The sequence below is a fragment of the Ziziphus jujuba genome, chromosome 8 (assembly GCF_031755915.1).
Source record: "Ziziphus jujuba cultivar Dongzao chromosome 8, ASM3175591v1".
NCBI classification, from domain to species: domain Eukaryota; kingdom Viridiplantae; phylum Streptophyta; class Magnoliopsida; order Rosales; family Rhamnaceae; genus Ziziphus; species Ziziphus jujuba.
This window is the reverse complement of record NC_083386.1, coordinates 29044017-29067711: the sequence shown is the minus strand read 5'-3', so window position 1 is coordinate 29067711 and position 23695 is coordinate 29044017. Positions and strand designations below refer to the sequence as shown.

Here is a 23695-nt window from a genome sequence, read left to right as displayed (position 1 = left end):
GAATTATTGCTTTTTCCTTGCTCACCCCATATATATATATATATATACAGTGTCATATATCTTACTATCATAAACAGAGATTAGAAAGGGTATATACACAAGGACTGTTACTATCACCATTGACAGATTCGTGTTTCTGGGTTTTGGAAAACTAGGGTTGAGATCTTTTGCATTTTGTTCGTTAATATTTTCTACATTATAAAAAAACTTTTTATTTATTTTTATTGGCCTTTTGTTTTTCTCTTCTTCTTTTACCCATTTTTAGGGGAGATGCAGCAGTCATCACAAATGTTGAATGGTGGTGCACCTTCTGTTCCTGTTCCTCTTACTAACATCACCACTGAACAGATTCAAAAGGTACCATTTCCATTGCTTTCTCTTTGGTTTTGTTTTATGTATGTGTACATGTGTGTATGAATGTATATGTATGTATGTATGTATGTATGTATATGGATTTATTTGTTACATACATGGATTACCACTGGATGGGTTCATTCCATATGTTATGTTTTGATGATGAGATTGGATTTGATATTTTTGTAAGTTTTTTCTTTTTTCTTTTTTTTTCCTTTTTTTTTTTTTTGGTCGGGTGGCTAATGAAGTTTGGCTGATAAGAAAAAGATATGTTATCTTTTGATGGCTTCAACATCCCATTGCATTGACAATTGGATTACTAGGTTCTAAAATCCAAAAACTAAGTCAAACTTGGATTGCTTTCATTTTTGTTTATATTTTAATGTTTATGTGAAGGTGTCAGGATTCATATACATATTTTATTAGGCCTGCAAATTATGATCTAGTTAAAAATTCATTGATATCATGACATGGCACGTTGATGAAGATTTTGCAATTAGTTTGAAAACTATGCACTTTTTTTTTTTTTTTTTTTTTTTCTCTTTGTTTTATATCTAATGGTATTGTCATTATGCTTGATGCAGTACCTGGACGAGAATAGGCAGTTGATTCTGACCATATTGGAATACCAAAACCAGGGAAAGTTCACAGAATCTGCCTCGTAAGTAGCCAAGCAACTAGAATGTTATTAGATTCTGTGGAAGCAATCTCTTTTATTCTCAAGTTTCTAGCTGAAATATTTATCTTGAATTTGAATTCCTTGAAGTAGACTTGTGTTCTGGCTCAAGAACTTATCTCCTTTTCCTCGGTTCCCTAACGGATGAGAGTGGAACACAATTGAGTTAGATGTGCATTTATAGACGTATTAGATGTGCATTTATAGACGTATAAATATTGTGTCCCACATGTAGTCAACCACTTCATAATAAGGTGCTATCAGTCTGTTCACGGAACTATTATGTCAGACTGATTTCATTTTGGTGTACCAAAATTTTCTCTTCTGTTGTCTTTTTAGATCAGAGCTGCAAAGCATCAGGATGTCACTAACAAACTCTAACACTAACTGTTGCTTCATTGTTCAGTATTGGAAAAAGTGAATTTTGTTCGCAAATATAATATTCTTGGCATCAATTAGTAATCAACTGTATGATGTTTTGAACTTTTTTACCTTATGCTAATTCTGGAGATGTGTATATGTCAAGGTTGAAAATCTTAGATGCCTAACACAACTTGAATCTGCCTATATGGAAGTTTGAAATTTCATAATTTTGTTTTTGTGTCAATAAAATATCAACTTGAAACGTATAAACGTTTGTCCGTTTCGGAGCTTTCAAGTCAATCATGAAGAAGAAATGAACATACAGAAGTTTTATTTGCATTTCTATTACTTTACACCACAAAGGTATAAATTCTGTATTTTAAGTTATTTTTTGTTTGTCAATTTGTATAAGAAATAATCTTTCTTCTAGGCAAATTAACTAACAAAATATTTCATCTTCCAAAGATCTATTCTGTACCACTGAAAAAGTTACACTGTCATATGCTTGGCAACTGTGTTTCCTACCAATGACTCTGTATACTGTACTGGAAACTTATTCTAGAAATTAAGAGAGGATTAATAGAATGACGTATTCTAGCACAACAATCAGAACAATACGCTATGCTATCTTAAGGGAATCTAAGGAAAAGATTGTCATCTTATACAAATGCGAAGTGACTCTACCACAGTGTACATATTGTATAATGTTAGTTTTGTATCTTCATTTAGTGTTTGAATCCTCTTTGCAGGCCAAAAGAGAAAGCCACAGCATACAATGGCTTAGATTCCTAAGATAACCTTTATTATGCCTCATTTATCGTAATATGCTTGTTCGAAGACGACCATAATTAGTGTACGTTTAAAATGTGTCATGTTTGAAGTGGGTAATCATAACAATAAGAATCACCTCCAGAGTACACGGTGGTGAATCATTTTTCATTTATCTTAATATGAAGTCAATTCCACACTACTTCTATTCCATATGTTTTTACTTTTTAACAGCAACACTCAGTTACCTATTATACAAAGCAAACAACAAAAGAGAAAGCTGACTTTTTTGTTCTTTGCTTGACTTATGGTCCATAGCTTTGCATAATACGGAAGAAACTTGTGTGAATTAATTATGTGACACTTTTTTCAAAATTTTCAGTTATCAAGCCAGACTTCAGCAGAACTTGACGTATCTGGCTAAACTTGCTGATGCCCAACAACTACCTTCAATGCCTCCTCAGGTATGTTGACTTGAATAAATGTACTTCTGAAACAGACAAGCCAATCAATTAATTATTATCAATGCCTCCACAGTCTGCAGTAGTTCAACAGCATCCTCCTCAGGCAGCAGTGCCTCAACAGCAATCAGCAACTTTCACCACAAGGTTTCCAATTCAGTTGAATGACGATCAACAGCAACAGCAGCAATTGATGCAAACTCAAATGGGCATGAAACCCGGTGCAACAAGCTGCATGCATCACAGTATGCAATTCGGAGGTGGAAACAAGCAAGATGGAATAGGTAGTGGTGCTGTTGCTGGTGATTTTCCTGGAAATTTTGCTTCCGGATATAGTCATGGTGACGCAGAACCCTATGGTTGAATAAGTAGTAGCTACTGTTGCGGATATGAAGTCCCAGTCACAGCACTTACGTACTGGTTTCTGTATCTACTTCATCATCCGACTCTACACTTGATCTTTACAACTATTACATTCCTTTGTTAATGGCTAATGCCCTTGTTGCTGAATAGCGAGCTTGGCCGTTTTATCTTTCTATGTGATTGATCTCTGGACCTGTGGCATGGCCGCATGGCATTACAGGCTCGCACTGAATATAATTTATACGCCTGACCAATGCATATTTACCCGATTGAAAATTGGTGTTGAGATCTTGATCCTGACACAAAATTGGATTAATTGTATTCGACACGACGACTTGTTATTGCAAAACAGTCGCACCCAAAAGGGTAATCCTGTTATAAAAGAAATATTCTTATTGTTTCACAAACTGTAAATTAATAGTATTTAATTTGTTACCAATCGTTATAATTTAATGATTTAGATGTTATTTCCGTATTTCAAGGGGGATTATTTTATTTACAACTCCTTGCTGGTTGAGGGTAGTTGTGTAAGTTTCCCTAGATAAACTTTTTGAAAGAAAAATAAACACAAAAAGCTTTAATGGCCTTAACCTTCACTCAAAATACGTAGTATAGGCAATCGGATGCAGAGAGGCAATTGTATAGATATGAATATCACTTCGAATGCAGAAAGTTGGAGTTTGCAGTTGAGTATTAAAAACACAGAAAAAAATTTAAGCCTTTCCCTCCCCCCCCTCCCTTTCCAGCAGGAAAAAGAAAACAAAAAGAAAAAGATCAGCACAGTTCCAATCACGGTAATTCGGTTGTCATCCAACAACAAGCTTGATCCGCATACTGCTGGTACATGCACATTTAGTGATGAGATTATAGATGATATATGTGATTCCCTGCTCCTACCAAAAGCATCAAATAAAAATTAAATAAATTACATAAAAATTAGCAAATTAACAAATTCTATTAAAAAGTATGAAATTGTTGTTGCAGTCTTAAACATACCAAATAAAATAAATTTCAACAGGCTTTTTTCAAGTCATACTGCAAATTTCATTATCAGACTAAGAAGACTTACTGTCTCATCTTCTGGAAGCATATCCAGCATTGTTCAATCTGTCAAACCACAACAAAGAATCTCCATAAGTATTTTACTATTAGAAGGTAGTTATAAGAAATAAACAGACATCCTCCTTCCTTGAGCCTGTCTGAAGCTTTGAGGTCCTACCTTCCCTGCTGCTGCTTGGAGCCATAGTTCAAGGTAGATCTGCCATTACCGGATCCTGCACTCTGGATGCTGCTCATACTTGATCCGTTCCCTACTGTCAGAAGGCTAGGCCTGGATTCAAGGCCATTCAGTTCCTGGGAATCCTTTGATTTGCTCAAAATCTTTACATTTGCTAGACCTCCAGAAACACCAAAACCGACACCATTTGGTTGCTGATTCTGCTTTTGAGAGATCCAAGAAGAATAATCAGTTACACTTGCTGATAAATGACAGCATAATCCTTAAAAAACAGCCATTTCAGGCTTCACATTTTTTAAAAATCAACACATGGAACCTTTCTCACTCTGTGATTCTGTGCCATTGGAGTAACAGCAACTGATGGCAAAGAAGAGGAGTAAGGAGATGATGCTGCAGCTGCTGCAGCAACTTTCGCAACAGCTGCAGTAGCCGCTATCATTTCTTGTGCTCCTTCCCTAAGATGGATATACTCGCCCTCAATCACAAATAACTGCAAACACAAATCATTGTTCTCAGGTACTAATAAACATCTATATTGACATAAGTGCAAACACATTGAACATCCAAGAAACTCACTTCAGGGTGGCCAGCCACAAAATCATCAAGCTTTCCATACTTTCTCTTATAATCATGCCAGTGTAGAGGTGCAAGCATCTTGGCAAGTCTGTTTGGTAGCTGTACCCAGCAAAGCACAAATATTTTCAGGTAAACCAATATGACGATTGCATAAAATAACATACAACCTCAAATTGCATTAAATAACATACCACCTCAAAACACCTAGCAGCTAATTATAAGACTTACTGTTGAGCTAATCCGAATTCTACCACCAGCTGGAATTGTACGAACTATGCAAGTTAACAATGATCTTTCATCTAGAAGAGCAATCTCTGAAGTCCTTCCCACAGTCAATGTGTTTATCTGCCCAGTTGAGACAAATGCTTCGGGCAAAACTGCACCAGTCGCATTGTTAACTGAGGATTTGTCAAGATTCACTGCATGGATTGAAGCATCACATGGTGATGTATTGGGAGCAGAAGTAGGTTCTGCTATTAATGCTTGGTCCTCTAAGCCACCATCCACCGGAGATGGAACATTTTGCTCCTGTACCTGTGCCAGTATAAGAAAAGATCAACACCCACCCAATTTGCCAGCTGAGTAAACATTAGACAGGCTAATGACATAGCACTACCTAAGAATAGAAAGACGGAAGATGAGTTGGACAGCAGTGGAAAAGTAGAAAGAAAGTGACAAACCTTAGTTTCACTATTCTGTTGAAGTGACTCCAATATTAAAGAACTATGAAATTGGGAAGAAATTTTTTGCATATCCTTATCTGTTTGGGGAGCAACCAGGTAACCTCTATCAATTGACTCAAGAACCTGAAAGAAAATAGATTTGGCAAATACTGTTAATAGCACTTACAGATGCAAAAGATAAATATGTTACTGCAAATGGATCTTCATTTATAAGACCTGTGCTTCCCCTGTAGATGATGAGATTGCAGAATCAGCCTCCGTTCCTTGGCTGATTTGAACATCCAAATAGTCTGTAGGAAGAGTTTGTCCATTAACAGACATTTCATAGTTGTAATTTTCATCTGATCTCATTAGATTTTGATCAGCTTGGGATTGTGCAAGTTCAGTTTGAGACGATATTTGTACACCATCTGACACAGCCTAAACAAGATTATAAAGAATAGTAAATCAAACAATGCCAAAAATGTATTTTGTAGTGTGAAGAGAAACATGCATTCAGCTGTCATTACCTGTTGGTTCTGCCACTGTTGGAGAGATGACATTGCAGGTATAGAATGAAAGTGCCCTACATGAGATTGAGGAACATGTTGAGGCATGGACTGAGGAACCCCTTGTTGATGCATGACAAATGGATGCAAAGCAGTCAACTGTCCAGGTGGTAGGTAGGAAGGCATCCCAAGAATAGACGACGGAGCAATTGGAACACCGGCCACATGCTCAATCTAATAATTAACAAAATAAATTAAATATATATATATATGTATGTATGTCAACTATACTAAAACTACAAATTTCACTTTTCAATTAAAGATTTAAGCTACAGAAATTTCTACTGTAGCACCTCCTAAACAATAATCCTATGGAGGGGACAGAACATAAACTTCTCACAATAATCAGAAAAGTAAGTAACCTGGGTTGATGCATTGCCAGCTGATACAAATGATGAAATATTGTCTGAATTCCCATTTGGAAGGGCCCCAGTACTTCCACCTGACGTGCCACCTCCATTCATATCTAATTGGCTTCCATTGGTTTGACTAAATTGAGATACATCTTTTGAATTTTCTTGGGATATACGTGACTCATCAGTGAAAGTTCCACTCCTTTCTCTAGCGTCAGCCAGCTCAAGCTGTAGCTGTTGTATTGTATGCATATGAAGTCTCTCCATTTCTGCAAACTACCAACAACAACCCCAAAATAAATATACAAAAGTAAATGCCGTGAAACTTATCAAGACCACATTATATATCTTGTAGTCTTGCCATGACTCACAACCAACATCAATTATGAGTCAATAATGTTTCTTAGTCAGATTAAAAAAAGTAACAAAAGTTACTAGTTTCAACTAATGGCACTTCATCTTAACAGAAAACCATGCTTACATAAACTTATGCACAAACATAGAGTACATATTCACATGCATACACATGAATGTGTATAATGAGAAAAAACAATAAGTAATACACCCTAAAAATGCCAAATGAAATCAACCTGTCTCTGACAACCAAGCCAAAGCTGGTTATACTGTTCTGTCCGTTCTCTCAATTCAGCTTGTATCGTAGTTGACTGAAGGGCATCCATTTCTTGAACACGAGCAATCCATGATTGGGCCTCCCTCAATCGTTCATCCTTGTAAAGAATGGTTTCTTGAGCAACCCTTTGCTGAAAGATACATGCACACATTAGGGCAAAGTATATCCTATATATAACCACCATCAGGAAAGAAGACTAAGACATTCCACTTAAAACTAACTGTTCCAAACTATATCATCATAAATCTAATAAATTTAAAGAAGAGGGGACAAGGAAAACATTATACATCCATCTGTGTACTCGATATTGTTAACTTGTACCTTCCATTTTTAGTTCAATAGGGCAACAAGAGTACAAGAGAATAAACCTGTTCCTGCAACTCAATAAGTTGCCTCTCTTTCTCTTGGATATGTTCTTGAAGATCATGTATTTGTTGTATATGTTGGGCTCTTTCAGCTTCAGAATGATCACGCTCTCTTCTGCAAAAGGAAAGGTGGTGTAGGTAAACCCATGTTCGATACTTACAAGGTTTAGAGTTTCAATGACAAAATAATCCATTCCCAAAAGAAGAAAAACTTACAGGACCTACTTATCACATGCCCTAGGGAAACTAAGTTTCAAGTTCAAACCAAAAAAATTGCATACATAGTGGCTTATAAAAAGCTTTAGATTACATGTCTTAACACATACAAACAAATTACCTGAAGCTTGCTAGTTCTTTGTTCTGCTCTCTAAGAAGACCCTCTTTGGCCCAAGCCTGACAATTCAATAAGATAATTAATAATTAATAGTAACACAAAATGATTCTGTAAAAAACTGCCATCTGAAAATGAGCAAATACTCAACCAACCGCTTCATTATCTAATTTGATAGCATGCAGTTCTCTTTCTTTATCTTCCAATTTCCTTTCCAGCTCATGTATGGTCTGATCCCTTTCATGGAGTTGCTCCTATATAGTCAAGTAAACCAGTATTACAAAACGACAATCAATGAGCATTGATGGCTCATTACAGGCACCTAATCTTAAAGACAGAATCAACAATTTCTATGCAATTTTAAAATGCCAGAATATGAAGAATGCACACAAAAAGTACAATGTTCCTGTCACATCAAAATCATATCAATTACGGCAGGGGATAACTGCTTGATGTTCCTCTAATCCCCCTCTTATGGAAATAAAAAAAATCTAAAACATAATTAAAAAAGAACTAAGAACCTGAAGCTTAGCTGCAGCATTAGCATGCTCCTTGATTCGAGCATCAAAGCTATTTTGTATTTCCATTATTTCAGATCTTGCAATCATTTGAGCTCGAAGATCAGTCTCTATCTGTTGCAGTTCCTCTCTTTGCCTTGCAACACCATGAAGTCTCTGCTGCAAAAGGTCGTTGTCTAAGCTCCCATCAATCGTGATTGAACAGAAGTCCACATCAAGTGGCTCTCTTCCCTGCTGCACCTTGATAACAGCAAACCATCTTACTTTCAGTTATTCCTTGAGAACTCAAACTATTTCTAAAACCAAACTTCTTACCTCATATATGGTCCTCTCGTCTGATGAACCTAATTTCGACCGTTCCAACTCCTGTATTTCAAAACATGTTCACTTAATGAGAGAAAAGGGAGGAATATAATATCTCCAAACCAAATAGTATTATTTTATGCTGCTGAAGTATATATCTTCCACTTTTCCAAAGTCAATTCAACTCAACCTGTTCACCACCATATCCATACACAATTTACAGCTAAAGTCCATCATAAATAAATAAATAAATAATCAATATACCATAATACTCCACAGGCCACCAAGAAGAAGTTTCAAAAAAGAATAACAAACTATTAACCCAAAAATTATCATTCTGACAACGCAATCAGATTAAGGCATTCATAAAATCGTTAGTAGAGCAGAAATTAACTGAAACATGGTCACCATATGTTTCTCCTATTTTAGCCTTTCACTGAACAATCAAAGAAAATGCATACTTCCACGAAAGAAAAATGTCATCCTGTGCTTTAATATAGCTTAAAACACCCATTTTGTGCATCAGAAATTTAACGACCAGTCTACATAAACCATATTGCATACACCACCAACCCAACCGCATACACCAAAAATAATCAAACCACAAGTTAGTTGTTTATTTCTATTTTAGCAGAAACCTTAATCCCTTTTTTCCAAACTGAAACATAACCCCGGGTGTTTGATTGCAGATAACCAAGGAAAACATTAAAAAGTAGGAATTATTATCATCCGATAACACAAAAGAGTAAATGGATATAATCAATGCTCCCAGACGTAATATAAACAACAAACTCTAATCCTAAATTTTGCTCCTTGAAAAATGTAACAAAATCCGAAGAGTTTATTAAGCATGAAAAGCTTTTCAGTTACTAAGTTCACAACTAAGGAACAGCAAGTTCTTCTGTTTTACACATTTTCTTTATTAGAGGACACACGAAATTAAAAAAAATTAAAATAATTGCTAGACCCTAATCCTCCATTTGGTGGTTAGAAAACCGATAAATCCACGAAATAAAGTATTTGGTCGAGTAAAAGGTTCCCCATTTCTAAACCTAGAAAAACAAAGAAACCAAAAAAAAAAAAAAGGACAGAATTTTCATTTGTTTTTATTTTCCCGTACTTTCTCAGCGACCAAACAAATCAATGCCGCTGGGTTTTTCAGTAAATAAAGTACCTCCTCCCCGACATTCCGAACCGAATGATGGTCCGAGACAGCTCGCCACTCTTTCCGCGATGGTGGTGGCGTCATCGGCATCGAACCACCACGTGCGGCAGCGGTGGCCTCCATTGAATCAAAAAGCTCCGGCACTGCTCCAACTATCTCTATCTCTCTCAATCACTCTCTGTGTGTGTAAATGAAAACCCTAACTTTAAAGAAGAAAAAAGAAAAGCCAAAAAAAATAAAAAATAAAAAAACGAAAAAATAAAACCCTAGAATCACAGTAAATTTACAACAGAGGGACTCAAAACGGTAATGGTTTAACGGAACCGAAAAAGAAAATCAGAGAATGAAATGGAGAAGAAAACAATAATAATAATAATAATAATAATAATAGAGAGAGAGAGAGAGAAGTATGCGTGAGAGTGAGTACCTTGGGTGAAGATTTGGGAGTGGAGATTTTGGGGACTTTTGAAATAAAGGATTTCTGGAGGGGTTGAATTGCAATTTCTGAGGAGATGACGAGAGAGAGAGAGAGAGAGAATTGGGTGTGTGAGAAGTTTCGACTCAGTGAAGCTCCCGCCATTTATAGCCAATTTTCACCACTCCGACTTTTCATCTCACGCGTGTTGGTAGCGCGTGTAATACCGCGTGTACCTTTTGTTTTTTTTTTTTTTTTCTTTTCCTAACTTGTTTTGTTGTATATAGAACAGCAAAACATTACATTAAAGTTTCATGGGTTCGAATAATCTATGTGGATTTTTTTTTTTTTAATTTAACATTTTTATGCTTTTGTTTTTTTTCATTTAATTGTATGTTTAAGGTCATAAATTAAAGTAGCTAAATCATTAATATTGAATATGAAAGTATCCAATATTATATACTGGAAAACATTAATGAGAAATAAGTGGTATCTTTTAGGTAACAAAATTGTGAGTTTTTAATAAATATATGGTTCACATTCCTAAAAAGGTTTCAATATGAGTAAATAAGGTAGTGATAGATATATTATTTTATCTGTAAAATTTGGTCAAAAATTGGCCACTGGTATTCTTGTCAACGAAATTTTGCAGTTTAAATAAAGCAATGAATTATTTAAAAAAAATAAAAATAAAAGCGATGAATACTTGATTTTGTTTTTATTAATAAAACTGGAAAAAATAAATGCTTTGATGATTTGAATAACCAGATTGCACTTTATAAACACTTTCACAAACAAAATTCCAACAAAAACTCTACAAAATAGTTATATATTTATTTTTTTAATCTCACCCACACGCTTAATTGCATATATATGGTATGCTTGCTGATGAAGGTACCTGGGATTTTGTACCTCTTCTTTCTCTCCCCACATTTATCAGCTTTTTGACGAATCTCTCTTTTATTAACTATTTTTCTTTTGGAACCCACAAAAAAAAAAAAAAAAAAAGCATAATTTAATGTAAAGTTTCATTTTTTATGAAGAAAATATATCATAGTCACGAAAGCGAGTTCAGTTATATACAAATTGATCATCCACTCCCAAATATATGTTTATTTGCAACTTGTAGGTTGGCACTTTGTTTCATACCCAAAATTGGAATACCAGGCAAAATAAGTGGGTCAGGACTGATTGATATAAAGACTATTGCAAATGCAAGTTTACATTCATCTTTCTCAAACTTTTATTAATAAAAAGCAAAAAACAAAAATGCTGTTAAACATAAATGAGACAGAAATCCATTCAAAATCCAATCCTATAAGTGAAAATGACAAATCGATGCACCCAAAATTTGTTTATTTTTTGAAGTTTAATTGGAATTTTCATAACTTAATGCATGTATATCAGATTAATATGTTTGATAGTATTAATAACTAGTTGAGGTTGTTTTAGTCAATACCAAAAGTCCTAGTCCCTTCTTTAGTAAAAATCAAGGAATTCACATTGAAAAAGCAGTTCAAACGTGTCAAATTATCGTGATTTATAAAAATATATGTATATTGCCAAAACCCCATCGACTGGCATGCTCTGTTTTTCTTCCAACACTCTGAATGCTACCAAAAAATCAGACCAATTAAAGCAGTAACTTGCTATCCATTCTAAATTCTTCTTCCTTATGTTGTTTCCTTTCCCTTTTGTTTTCATATTCTATGATTGGCATTGAAGCTGACAGCCCCATTCGGATTCAGCCAATATTTGAAGTTCCCATTATGTACCAGACAGTCCAAGCCCATCCTAAGCCTGTTCAATCATCAAAGTAGATAAACAAAGTCATATCCTTCTTTGCTAATTCTCACAAAACTCCAAGCAAAATTCCAACTTCAAGGGCTTATTCTCTCTTGGTTACTTTGTTTTTGGTCACCTACTATTTTGATTGGTTGAAAATTAAATAATAATAATATTTTTTTTTTTTTTAAAAAAAAGCCACCCGAATCGATGCCTGACCTGACCAAATGGGAATTTAACTATACTAAACACAATTTCAATCCCATCCAAAAACATATAAACAAAACTAGGAACGGTGTAATCAAAGAAATGTTTACACTTCGATCATCTAAAATTTCAATTCCAAATCTGTCTCAATCCTAATTATCAATCATAACAACCAAATGAATTTTGTCAACTATAAAATACAATTTGGGTATATGTTTCTGCAGATATCCTCAAGGAAAGATTATTATTTTTTTCTTGTAGCTCTAACCAAGTGACAATCCTTTAATTAAATGTCACAAACTGCTTTAGAGTTTTTTTTTTTTTTTTTTTTTTTTTTTTTCCTTTTTTGGGTAAAAACAAACTACTTTAGTGTTGCTAGTGTAGTTTATGTTCATAATTACTACTATTGCGTTTGCTTTGCATTTAAAAAGTGTTTTGTGCTCACTCTGCTACACTTTTGTTTTAGATGGGGCATAAAATTCAAAGCCCCTAAGATGTGCCTTTTGGTTCAACCTCATAGGCAATTCAATTATCATCCCAATATAATTATATTGTAATTATAAAACTAAAAACGGACTATGTATATATATATATATATTTTTTTTTTGGGATCTTCAAAACTCAACCCCTCTCCCCTCAAACAAATCATATATAATATTTTAATAATAATACCATTGGTACCAACCTATAAAGGCAAAGAAATTTGATAAATAAATTGATATATGTAGTAGTATTTATATATTAAATTTGAAGTTATATTAGCTAAGTTATCTCTGCGCTTCAGAAAACCATAATCTTGGTAAGATGGTTAACAAGTTCAAAATGACTTTTTCCACTGATCTTAAACATAACAAGAAGATTTAGAGATGCAAGTCAAAATACAAAATTATCATCCATATTTAAATTAATAGCAATAACAATAAAAGAGGTGGTTAGCTTGGAAATTTTACCAATAAAAGTAAGTGAAAATTTTATTATATGAAAAGGGCCCCACATAAGATAACAAGAAAAAAAAAAAAAAAAAAAAAAACTTGATGAAGGAACAGATCAACGGCCAGAGATTAAAATTCACCAATAAATGATAAATAGTTGGTTGTCACATTAACTTATGGAACTTTTCCTTCTTTCAAAACTTTTAAAAGCCAACACAGCAACATTTCGATACCTTCGGGCTTTTCACTTTTCGTCTTCTTTTTTTTCTTTTATTTTTTATTTTTTTGGGGTTTTTTTTTTTTTTAATTCTTTTTTAATTTTTTGGTTATTTGTCTTTCAAAGAGAGTATCTTTTCCGGTGTATAACACATCGAATTTTTTCCACCACCACCACCTTAAGCTTTTTCTCCGACATCCGATGCTTTGACTTTGACTTCTTTCACGGTCCAAAAGCATAAAAACGACGATGGGACAATGTTGCACCAAGAGCGGGTCCGTTTCCGTGGTCAACAACGATGTTGGCGCCGCCGACGGCGACAAGTCAAAGCCTTCACTTGCCGGTCGATCGCCGGCGCCTGCGGGTTCAGGTTCAGGTTCCGGCGATACCCATTCCGGGAAAAACACTCCGGTTTACTCCTTCTCTGCCAGCCCATATCCTAGCTCATTACCCGCCGGAGTGGCACCTTCTCCGGCTAGGACGCCGGGGAGGAAGCTCCGGTGGCCTTTACCGCCTCCGTCTCCGGCGAAGCCAATCATGGCGGCGCTTTTCCGGCGACAAGGGCGGGCGGACAAGCCGAAAGAGGGACCGATACCGGAGGAGAGGCACGGAGGTGATGAAGGTGAGAGAGAGAGCGGGCTGGACAAGAACTTTGGGTACGGGAAGAACTTCGGGGCAAAGTTTGAGATTGGGAAAGAGGTGGGTCGTGGGCATTTTGGTCATACTTGTTGGGCTAAGGGCAAGAAAGGAGAGCTCAAAGGTCAGCCCGTTGCCGTGAAGATCATATCCAAAGCTAAGGTTTTTGCTTGTATATAGATTTCTGTTTTTGTTCACAACAATATATATGTGTTTTTAGATTTCTTAATTTAGATACAAAAAAATAAAAAATAAAAAATAAAATTTTGTTGTTGTTGTTTTTTCTGTTTTTTGTTTTTTTTTTTTTTCCCTCCCCCCTTAGTGATACGAATATGATTTGTTTGGGTTTAAGTGCAATGTTGGTGGAATTTTGAACTTAAATGTTTATTTTGGGACCAAGATTTTACTTCTTGAAATCTTTTTTCTACAACCTCTACTCTTTATGTACTGAAGCAAACAGGGAATTTTTTTTTTTTTTAAATTTTATTTTTGCTTTCTGTATGAATTAATTGTCATGCTAAGTTATAGCAGAGCATATGATTTTTCGCAGATGACAACGGCAATAGCTGTTGAAGATGTCCGTAGGGAAGTGAAAATACTGAAAGCATTATCTGGGCATAAGAATCTGATCAAATTTCATGATGCATTCGAGGATGTCAATAATGTTTACATAGTTATGGAGTACGTGTTGTTTCTTTTTTTTTTTCCTTTCATTTTTTATTTTCATAGATCACACACGCAACATCTTCAATACTTATATGATTATATCAATAAGCGGATATCTTGTCACTGTTTTAAAGGTGATGAGGGTAATAAAATTTTCATCTGGTCAACCTGTTTAGAAGTTTAGTGTTAATTATTTACAACCTTGTTGGGGTGTCAGGTTATGTGAAGGTGGAGAACTACTCGACAGAATCTTGTCAAGGTAAAACTGAATGCTTTAATTTCTTTCACACTTGTGGGAATTGTTTTTTTCAGTCTCGGATTATATGAGTATGTATGATGATACTCTTCAGTACTCTTTTGCAGAGGTGGAAGATACACAGAAGAAGATGCTAAAACTATTGTTGTGCAGATTTTAAGTGTAGTTTCCTTCTGTCATCTTCAAGGTGTTGTGCATCGTGATCTAAAGCCAGAGGTACAACATTCTGGAGTTTGATTTAGTAGTTACGTGATAGTGTTTGTGTCACTAATTTGTTTAATGGGTATTAAGACAATTATTGCATTTGGAGCGTTTGTAGTTCAACTATCCTCTTTCCTATGATTGCTTGGCAGAATTTTCTTTTTACCACAAGGGATGAAGATGCTACAATGAAGGTTATTGATTTTGGTCTCTCTGATTTTGTTAGGCCAGGTAACAGTTTGGGATCACAAACAACCTCACTGCTTTAATAGAAACTTTACAAGGAAAATTGTTTATGCATTTAAGTTCTTTTAGCTTACTTATGATCTCTATACTCATTCAATTGTTATTTTGCCTCTTACATTTTGTGAATGCATGCATTAATTAGACTAAACTGCTCAAGATGTTATTATCTTTTTGGTTCTTTAGTGGCTATTGGTTCTCCGAAAAAATTTAATGTTTTGAATTTAGTTGGATATAATGCCTAGTTGACTCGTATGACTTTCACAAGCACCATGTAATTGTCTTGCTCATTGTTTATGGCACGATAAGCTTTTGGCTCTTTTTCAACCACCTTTGTTGTGACTCATATTTTCTGCAGTTTAGTTGTGGGAAGTGTATTTTCAGTTTTTTATGTGTTTTCCCTCCTCTTATGTATGTTAACTGCAAATGAAAGCCAGTAGTGTGTGAAGTGTTTTTTTTTTTTTTTGTGTCAAATCTAACTCATACAAAAGTATCTGAGTGTCTAGCAGTCTGCAAGTTCTGCATTCATTATGACTACTTAGAAGTCAATATCCTTTTTATTCATGTGCAGATCAGCGACTCAACGATATAGTTGGCAGTGCATACTATGTTTCACCTGAAGTATTACATAGATCTTACAGTCTTGAAGCAGATTTATGGAGTATTGGTGTCATAACATATATATTGCTATGTGGAAGCAGACCTTTCTGGGCGAGAACTGAATCAGGGATCTTTCGTTCAGTGATAAGAGCTGATCCTAATTTTGATGATACACCTTGGCCTACAGTGTCACCAGAAGCCAAAGATTTCGTGAAAAGACTTCTGAACAAGGACCATAGAAAAAGAATGACTGCTGCCCAAGCTTTAAGTAAGTTGATTCACAATTAAATCGGTGCTTCCTTTCTCTCTCTCTCTCTCTGAAACACATGTGCATTCTCTTGCTCTTTCTCTCTCTTTCACACACATACACATACAAGGACCATGCAGACACCAAAATTCTGAATGTTTATATATCTTTGGACTTTTCCTTGCTAGTTGTATGTACATGTAATTCTTTTTTTATATTGAGTTAACGGTTATCTCTGTCTGCTCAGCTCATCCGTGGTTACGAGATGAAAGCCGTGCTGTCCCTTTAGATATATCAATCTACAAACTAGTTAAGTCATATGTTCGTGCCAGTCCTTTGAAACGTGCAGCACTTAAGGTAATGCTTATATGTGAAGTCATCACAAGTTAAAAGCAAATCAAGGGGCCTCCCCTGGGTTAGCAAACTTGATTTGGCAAAGTTGTGTCATATTTAGTGCCTATTGGCTGATATGAGGCTAAAATAGCACCTAATTTGTGGCAGAATAGCCTCCTGTTTGATATTTCCTAAGCACATTTATGTTATTACAGGCTCTCTCAAAAGCTATCACAGAAGATGAGCTCATTTACCTTCGGGCTCAATTTAGGCTCTTGGATCCAAAACATGGATTTGTAACGCTTGAAAATTTTAGAACGGTTAGTTGGTTCTTTATCTCTCTCCCATCCACATTTTAGATGTAATAGTTTTCTGTACATTTTAGAATAATTCATATAGACATTTTCTTGCTGATGGTATTTTCATGACCTTTCTATTTCTTATGATGGAAATAACAGGCTCTCATGAGAAATTCTACTGATGCCATGAGGGAGTCGAGGGTTCCTGACATTTTAAATCTGGTAAGGAAACTTGATGCTACTCCATGCTTCCCTTTTATTAGAGCTCTCATTGGGTATGAATTGGATGTTCAGTGTATTCTTCATAAGGTGACAGTGTCAGCTTTAAATATATTAACATGGTGCAACTATTAGTTGTATTATTTGAGATGGGTTAGGAATAAATTGCACCCAGTTTCCTAAAAAGCAATACATAATCATCTCAAAGAAGAAAAATTGTCATCTTTTAGTAGACTTTAAGGGCGTCTAATCATAGACAATAATTCAATTCTGTGGCTTATCCAATGCGAGCTTGCCTGTCTTTTCTTGGCCATCTATGGTCAGACAAAGCCTTGATAGAATAATGTTGCCTGCTTTTTCTTGTCCATATACGGTCAGAAAAAGCTTTGACTCAATTAGTGTTGGTTGCCTGGTCAGGTTGCCTGTTCAGACAAAGTCTTAATTGAATAATGTTTGGTGTTCTTTACCTGAAACTACTGTCAATTTTTCAGTTCATCCTGGACATTGTTTTTTATTATAATTATTGTTATTTTCTGTTTCAGTCTATTATACTGTGCTAACATTTCTAGCTTTTGATTTAAGATGGAACCGCTTTCTTCTAAAAAGATGGACTTCGAAGAGTTCTGCGCTGCTGCAATTAGTACATATCAGCTGGAAGCTCTTGAAGGATGGGAGAAGATTGCAAGTACAGCTTTTGCAATTTTTGAAAATGAAGGAAACCGGGTCATCTCCGTGGAGGAGTTGGCACAGGTATGCCCTTCTGTTTCCTAAAACTTTTCCCAATGCTGATTTTCCTTTAAACCAAACGAACTTAACAGAAAGAAAATATGAAAAACTTGTGCAGGAGATGAATTTGGGTCCTACTGCTTACCCTTTATTCAATGATTGGATCAGAAATTCTGATGGAAAACTTAGCTTCCTTGGATATACAAAATTTTTGCATGGTGTGACAATCCGTAGTTCTAATACAAGACGTCGATAGAATTTAACGACATAATTTTTTTTTTTACAGGATTCTTTTTTTTTTTTTTACTGAAGTTGTTTATTGGTTTATCTTCATTTTTGTTGTGTACTTTTTCAGTTGATGATGAAACTGAAAAATTGAGTGTCTACATATATAGGTTGAGATTGAAGGAGTCCATTGTAATAGCTTGTTTGAATATGTGAAGTGAAAAAAGAACCAAAAAAAAAAAAAAAAAAAAATTGCTAAAGACCCTTGAACACAAAGCAAGGTATTTGTAAAAACAATCTGTATACTGTACTAATTTTGTAGTCCCTTTGAGGCAATATAATTTCGAAGTTTTTGCATCCAATACATTTTTTTTGGGATGAAATTTAACTTTTTATTTTTTTACTTTTTATGAAAGTTTTTGCATCCAAGTTCACAGACATATATATACATATGTGTGTGTGTATATATATATATATATATATGCGTGAACTGTTCATTATCCCTAAATCATCATTGGTAATATAATAATGTTTATGCCAACAGATTCAAACACAAGTTATATACATCCATTTTTTTTTTTTTAAATCTTTTTCAAAAGTCAACCAATTTACTTTCCATTATTAGCTTTATTCTATTAACAATTTGGTGGTCCTGAGAGTGCTTGATATCGGAGGCCCTCATGATGAAAGTTTCATCTTAGGGCGGAAGTGTTGGCTCTTGAAAATGGTAAAGAGAATTCTAGTATTACTAATAATAATAATAATTATTATTATTGGTTTTACCTCTACTGGTCAAACCTCCAATGAATACCACTTTGGCCATAAGACTAAGGGAAAAAAAAAAGAAAAAAAGAAAAAGAAAAAACGAACAGTTGGCAGATGGGTCATAAGGTGTGGTATGGTCGTCGAAGAAAATGAGTTTCCTATTGTAGAATATGATTGTTTATGAAATAAAAACATTTTGAAGGTATGTTCAAGGAAACCATTAAAATGGAAATGAACCAGATCTTACCGGTTATGATCAGGCGAGCAAGTAGAAGAAAGTCAGCAGTTTGAATAACAAGAACTTGGTGATTAAGCAATACTTTTTCTTAATAAGCGTCAGCATAAAAGAGACTAGTTGTAAAATGGTTTGGTTGGCTCCTTGGCAACTGAAGCTTCCACATTCTTAGGGGACAGAAAAGCTCTCTAACAGTTGGGTTTCCCTAATTGTCAACGTGCCAGCAAGATTAACTATGCTCATCCAAGTTTTTTTCTCTTTTTTTTTTTTTTTGGAAAATGATGGAAATCAGGTTCGTTTCTAAGATTTGAACGGACCAGATTTGTTTCAAGTGCAAGATTTGAGGTTTGAATATGAAAGATCAAATTATTAAACTGTCTTGGGTTAATATATATATATATATATATATATATATATATATATATAATGGAATTTTGTGACGCCTCTAAAAGAAGAGAAGAGGCATTTTACAGCCTAACATTGACTGCTTCAGGCTAGAAATGTTTCACATGGAATGTCAAAACCAGTTTAGTCTCCCAACTTCATTTGTGAATTGTTGGGATGATTTTCGGCCAATCTTATAAAACTATATAAAATAATAATTAAAACCCAAACCAATTGAGCTGGTCAACCAAACTATAACAATGATCATTGTGTTAATCTACTTCAGATTTAAACATAAACTACTAAAGAGGGTTTTGTTGGGTGCTAATAAAAAAACACTTGTTGCCAATAAATTTGCTCATTTAGCTAGGCAGATGATGGAAGAACGTCCACACCATAGGTTGTCTTTAAAAAATGAATCTATAATATAACTGCAAAAAGAGTTGAAGCAATCTTAGAAAGCTGCATACAAACCGTTTATATTAAAATACAAACACATATTTTCAAGAAAAAATCATTATTTTACGGCATATGGATATAATTTCTCTCCTTATTTTTTAATACTTAATTATATTCTTTTAATTAAATAATGTAAAATCAAATAAACCAATTAAAGACTAAACGAAGACCGAGAGGCATGCAATTACAAATGAAAATCCCAACTTTAATTATTCCGAGAAGCAAACTCAGTACAAAAGGACAGGTGTGAATAAGTGTGGGACCCTTGATTCGCACACGTTGGTCCCACGATCATCATAGCCACCAAACACCAAAGCATTGTCAAATTCATGAAACAGCGAAACAGCGAAAGAAAACATTGGGAAAAATATATACAAAATATAAACAAAGGAGTTTGTAAAATTTTTGTTGGAATTAGGGAAATTTCTTCCATTCTTATCCATTTACATTGAAATCTAATGGTTCCAAGCAAACCATTTTGCTCAGCAATTTGCAACCGTGTCTTACACGTTTATATCTATCACTTCCATAAAAATATCAAACTTTATTCCTTTATGCTTTTCACACTTGAGAAATATAACATGTACAACTAACACTTGATGGTGAGAAAAATAGATTAAATTAAAAGTAGCAAAACCAAAAGGAAAACAAAATGTGATTTTGCGCTCCAAAGAAATATTGTAGCAAGAATCATACATATATATTATAATCCAAACTTTATCATCGTCATCATCATAATTTGAACCATATTAATATGGGTTCTTTCCCTAAAGAATTGGAACCAAGAAAAAAAAAAAAAAAACACTTGGAAAAAGAAAAATAGAGAAATTTTTTACAGAACTTGCACATTGCTAAATGATGAAAACAATCAAACCCTAAAACACCAAACATGGTGATGATGGTGGTGATGGTGGTGGTGATGGTGATGGAGAGAATTCTCCTTATCAATCATGCCTTGAACGGTGCGAAACTCCTCAACATGGCAAGGAATGGTGATGGGACCCTTCTGATCAAATCCATATTCTTCCTCAGCTTCCTTCAAGAGCTGCATGAAAAGTGGATGGTTGATGTAGATCACAGGGATCACAAACCTCTGTTGTTCCTCACCCTGTCCCACCAAGACTGCCAAACATCCCTTTGGGATGTCTTTCAGTAATTCTTTCTTCTCATGGTTGCTGTTGTTGTTATGGTGACCATGAAGATTGAGATGTGGTAAATTGATGTGGAAATTCAGATGGTGGTGATGATGGTGGTGATGTTGATGATGTTGTTGATGTTTCTCTTTCTCTCCACTCATAATTCCCATTATTTTTTTCAAGAAAACCAGAAAGCCAAAGAATGCCTTATAAGAGTTTCAAAAAGAAAGAAAAAGAAAAAGAAAAAGAAAAAAAAAAAAAGTAGCTAGTTTCCTAGTTTCTTGGGGTTTATGATTTGTTGAAGAGCAAGAGAGACGTGGGTTATAAGAAAACAAGAGAAAAAGGCCAAGGATCGGACGCAGAGATTGCAAGCTTGAAGAGGGTTAGAGAAGAGTCTGTGAGAGATCTTGGAATATTGCTCATGATAATTGAGATTCAAATATAACCCACATATAGAACAAGAAAGAAATAGAAGAAGAAGTAGTGAGAGATCTTTGGAGAGGGGTAGATAATGGTATTTATATATAAAAACAAAGTGTGTGTATTGTGTATGTTTGTGTGTGTATAGCACAAGGTATTATGCGGAAGGTGATGTTTCTAGGATTTGCTTAACTTATACACAAAATTGGTTTTTCATAGACAAAGGGCCATTCGGGAAAGAAGAGAGCTGAAATGGTCATATCTTGGGTCGGTTTTTTACTATTTGCCGTGTAAGATAGGTTTCCTAATGTCTTTTTGATTCACAGCTGGAATTTTTTTTTTTTTGATATGTACAGATCAGAATTTTTCTATTTCCAGGAAATCCATAATGATATCTAATTAATTAAATATATTCTTTCTCATAACATTTGGGATTCTTTTACATAAAAGCATAATTTATCCCTTATATTAAGGGATAAACAATAAAAACTTAAACTTGTTTTTAATTTATTGCCTTTTTTTTTTCTTTTAGTAAATTAATCATCTTCCATCTTTGAATAATTATCCATATATCCTGGTGAAGGTAATTGAGTAAAGAAAAAGAAATTAATTTTTATTGGGCCGGGTCGGGTAATATGATAAATCTGTTTGTTTGTTTTTCTTTTTCTTTTTTTTTTTTTTTAATAAAAAAAATTAATTAAAGGATGATCCAAACAATGCTATAAGGAAGAACCTGAAAATAGAGAAATTCAATCTGCGCGTAGCAAATCAGCGTAGAATAGAAAAGATGCCAAATTCAATTTTTACATTTGAGCCGCTAAGACACGTGGAGAACGTATGGCAAACGTCTCGCCACGTCAACAAGAGTGGGTCCAGGAACGATATATCCGACCGACAGTGAGATGTCATTACACGTCAGCAAGGAGGGAACATCCAATAGCATGCCCCGAACATGTCCATGTAGAGATAAAGAGACGTCACCGTCAGCTTGTTTTCATTTTATTAAATTTAAATTAAAATAAAAATTATTTATTTTTCAGTGAACAAAATTGATTTGATTTGAGGTTTGCATATATGGCATAGTAACATTGTACAATTTGTACCTTTTAAACACGCTACGAAATGAGTTTAAAAAAAAAAAAAACACGGCTACGAAAACAATTTAGGAACTGAATTACCAAAATTGCCCTTGATCGTAATGTCAAAAGTGCCCCCACAAACGGTCCCCAGGTTCAGCTCCAATTTGGGACCGGATTCTGTGCCAGATTTTATTGCAAAATTGTTGTGGAACAAAAGACAGATTGAGAAAAGCATTAATTTTTATTTACCCCAAAAAAAAAAAAAAAGAAGAAGAAGAAAAGAAAGAAAACATTAACTTTCTATTCTCTGTATTTTTCTATATTGAAATGCATGTGCTGCTTAAGATCTTGGCCCTTCCAAACTTGATCATCAATCCAATATTCTCAATAAATAATATGATCTTGAATTTGATTGGTCTAAGATTTCCATGAATAATGGTAGATCCTATATATCGTATCAAGATCTTAATTAATTAATATTATTGCCGTTTAAATGACCCACAAAATGATAATTTGGTTTAACCTTTCTATTATTATTATTATTTTTTTTTTGTTTTTGTTTTATTTGTTGTAAAAGGGGAAAAAAAAGTAAAGATTATACCAAACAGATGAAAAAGAAGACCATTGGGGTAAACCACTTTTCCTTTTCCTTTTTCTTTTGTTGGTTCTCCAACTCTCTAGTTTCTACACAGTAGATGGGTATTAATTCTTCCTATATATTTCTGTTTTCACTTTTTGTATAAAATTGAATAATAAATTATTCATCATCCTCTCAAAAAAAATAAATATAAAAAAAATTATTCATCACTTTTATATATAAAATTAAATGCTAGTCTAATCCATTACTTATCTAATCATTAATTTGACTCTACGGAATCACAAATTAATGGATCACATAAAATACTGGCTTAAAAAGTAATCAATTCTAGTTTTCTTTCTTCTAAGTTAATTTTTTATTTTAGAAAATATTGCATGTATTTCATACTATAATAAATTGACAAAAAGCATTAATTTGGTTATGTTCTCAATCCTCATATATGGTTACATATTTGTCCCAGCTGCTTTTCTCTTTTTCTGTTTCTTTCTTGTTTTTTTTTTAGGGGTAAATGTTTCATCTACTTTGATTGCAACATCTAACCAAAATTGGATTATAGACTGCATCACTAAATGTTTTAGGTTGTCGTCTTCTCTAAGGCTCATGACTTGCACGGATGTTGATGAAATATATTATATTCATATGTGATTGCTGAGTTTTACTGCACTAGTACATCTACAAGTCCTTATACAAAAATCATGTCTGAAATATTTTAAAAAT

At 34.3% G+C, this 23695-nt stretch overlaps 4 protein-coding genes across 15 annotated transcripts; 2 read left to right on the top strand and 2 right to left on the bottom strand.

The window, feature by feature from the left end:
• The first annotated feature begins 9 nt into the window (after positions 1 to 9).
• Positions 10 to 3873, top strand: LOC107414966 (GRF1-interacting factor 3). The gene is made up of 5 exons (XM_025071441.3): positions 10 to 156; positions 266 to 357; positions 939 to 1015; positions 2544 to 2625; positions 2699 to 3873. Exons 2-5 carry the CDS (start codon positions 271 to 273, stop codon positions 2984 to 2986), a joined length of 534 nt encoding a protein of 177 aa, XP_024927209.1. The 5' UTR covers positions 10 to 156; positions 266 to 270; the 3' UTR covers positions 2987 to 3873.
• On the bottom strand, positions 3593 to 10290 carry LOC107414965 (uncharacterized). Of its 12 annotated transcripts, none has more exons than XM_016023183.4 (18): positions 10123 to 10264; positions 9705 to 9873; positions 8543 to 8593; positions 8231 to 8467; positions 7865 to 7963; positions 7716 to 7771; positions 7382 to 7493; positions 6973 to 7143; positions 6392 to 6658; positions 5991 to 6203; positions 5698 to 5901; positions 5479 to 5604; positions 5027 to 5332; positions 4799 to 4897; positions 4539 to 4712; positions 4205 to 4425; positions 4055 to 4092; positions 3593 to 3878 (listed from the first exon to the last, which is right to left on the bottom strand). In XM_016023183.4, the coding sequence occupies exons 2-17, from the start codon at positions 9816 to 9818 to the stop codon at positions 4059 to 4061; spliced, it is 2484 nt and encodes an 827-aa protein (XP_015878669.2). In that variant the 5' UTR covers positions 9819 to 9873; positions 10123 to 10264; the 3' UTR covers positions 3593 to 3878; positions 4055 to 4058. The 12 variants fall into 12 exon arrangements, with proteins under 12 accessions (XP_015878669.2, XP_015878667.2, XP_048325348.1 ...); XM_016023181.4 differs by having other exon boundaries at positions 9705 to 9898; positions 10123 to 10261; XM_048469391.2 differs by lacking the exon at positions 9705 to 9873 and having other exon boundaries at positions 10123 to 10290.
• Positions 10291 to 13235: 2945 nt separating this feature from the next.
• On the top strand, positions 13236 to 18264 carry LOC107415003 (CDPK-related kinase 4). Its single transcript, XM_016023248.4, has 11 exons — positions 13236 to 14049; positions 14438 to 14568; positions 14771 to 14812; positions 14917 to 15025; positions 15163 to 15241; positions 15825 to 16121; positions 16348 to 16457; positions 16649 to 16753; positions 16892 to 16954; positions 17534 to 17701; positions 17796 to 18264. The coding sequence occupies exons 1-11, from the start codon at positions 13501 to 13503 to the stop codon at positions 17931 to 17933; spliced, it is 1791 nt and encodes a 596-aa protein (XP_015878734.2). The 5' UTR covers positions 13236 to 13500; the 3' UTR covers positions 17934 to 18264.
• A 1350-nt stretch (positions 18265 to 19614) lies between these two features.
• Positions 19615 to 21502, bottom strand: LOC107414929 (auxin-responsive protein SAUR32). Its single transcript, XM_016023139.4, has one exon. The coding sequence runs from the start codon at positions 21049 to 21051 to the stop codon at positions 20614 to 20616; it is 438 nt and encodes a 145-aa protein (XP_015878625.1). The 5' UTR covers positions 21052 to 21502; the 3' UTR covers positions 19615 to 20613.
• Between the last annotated feature and the right edge of the window lie 2193 nt (positions 21503 to 23695).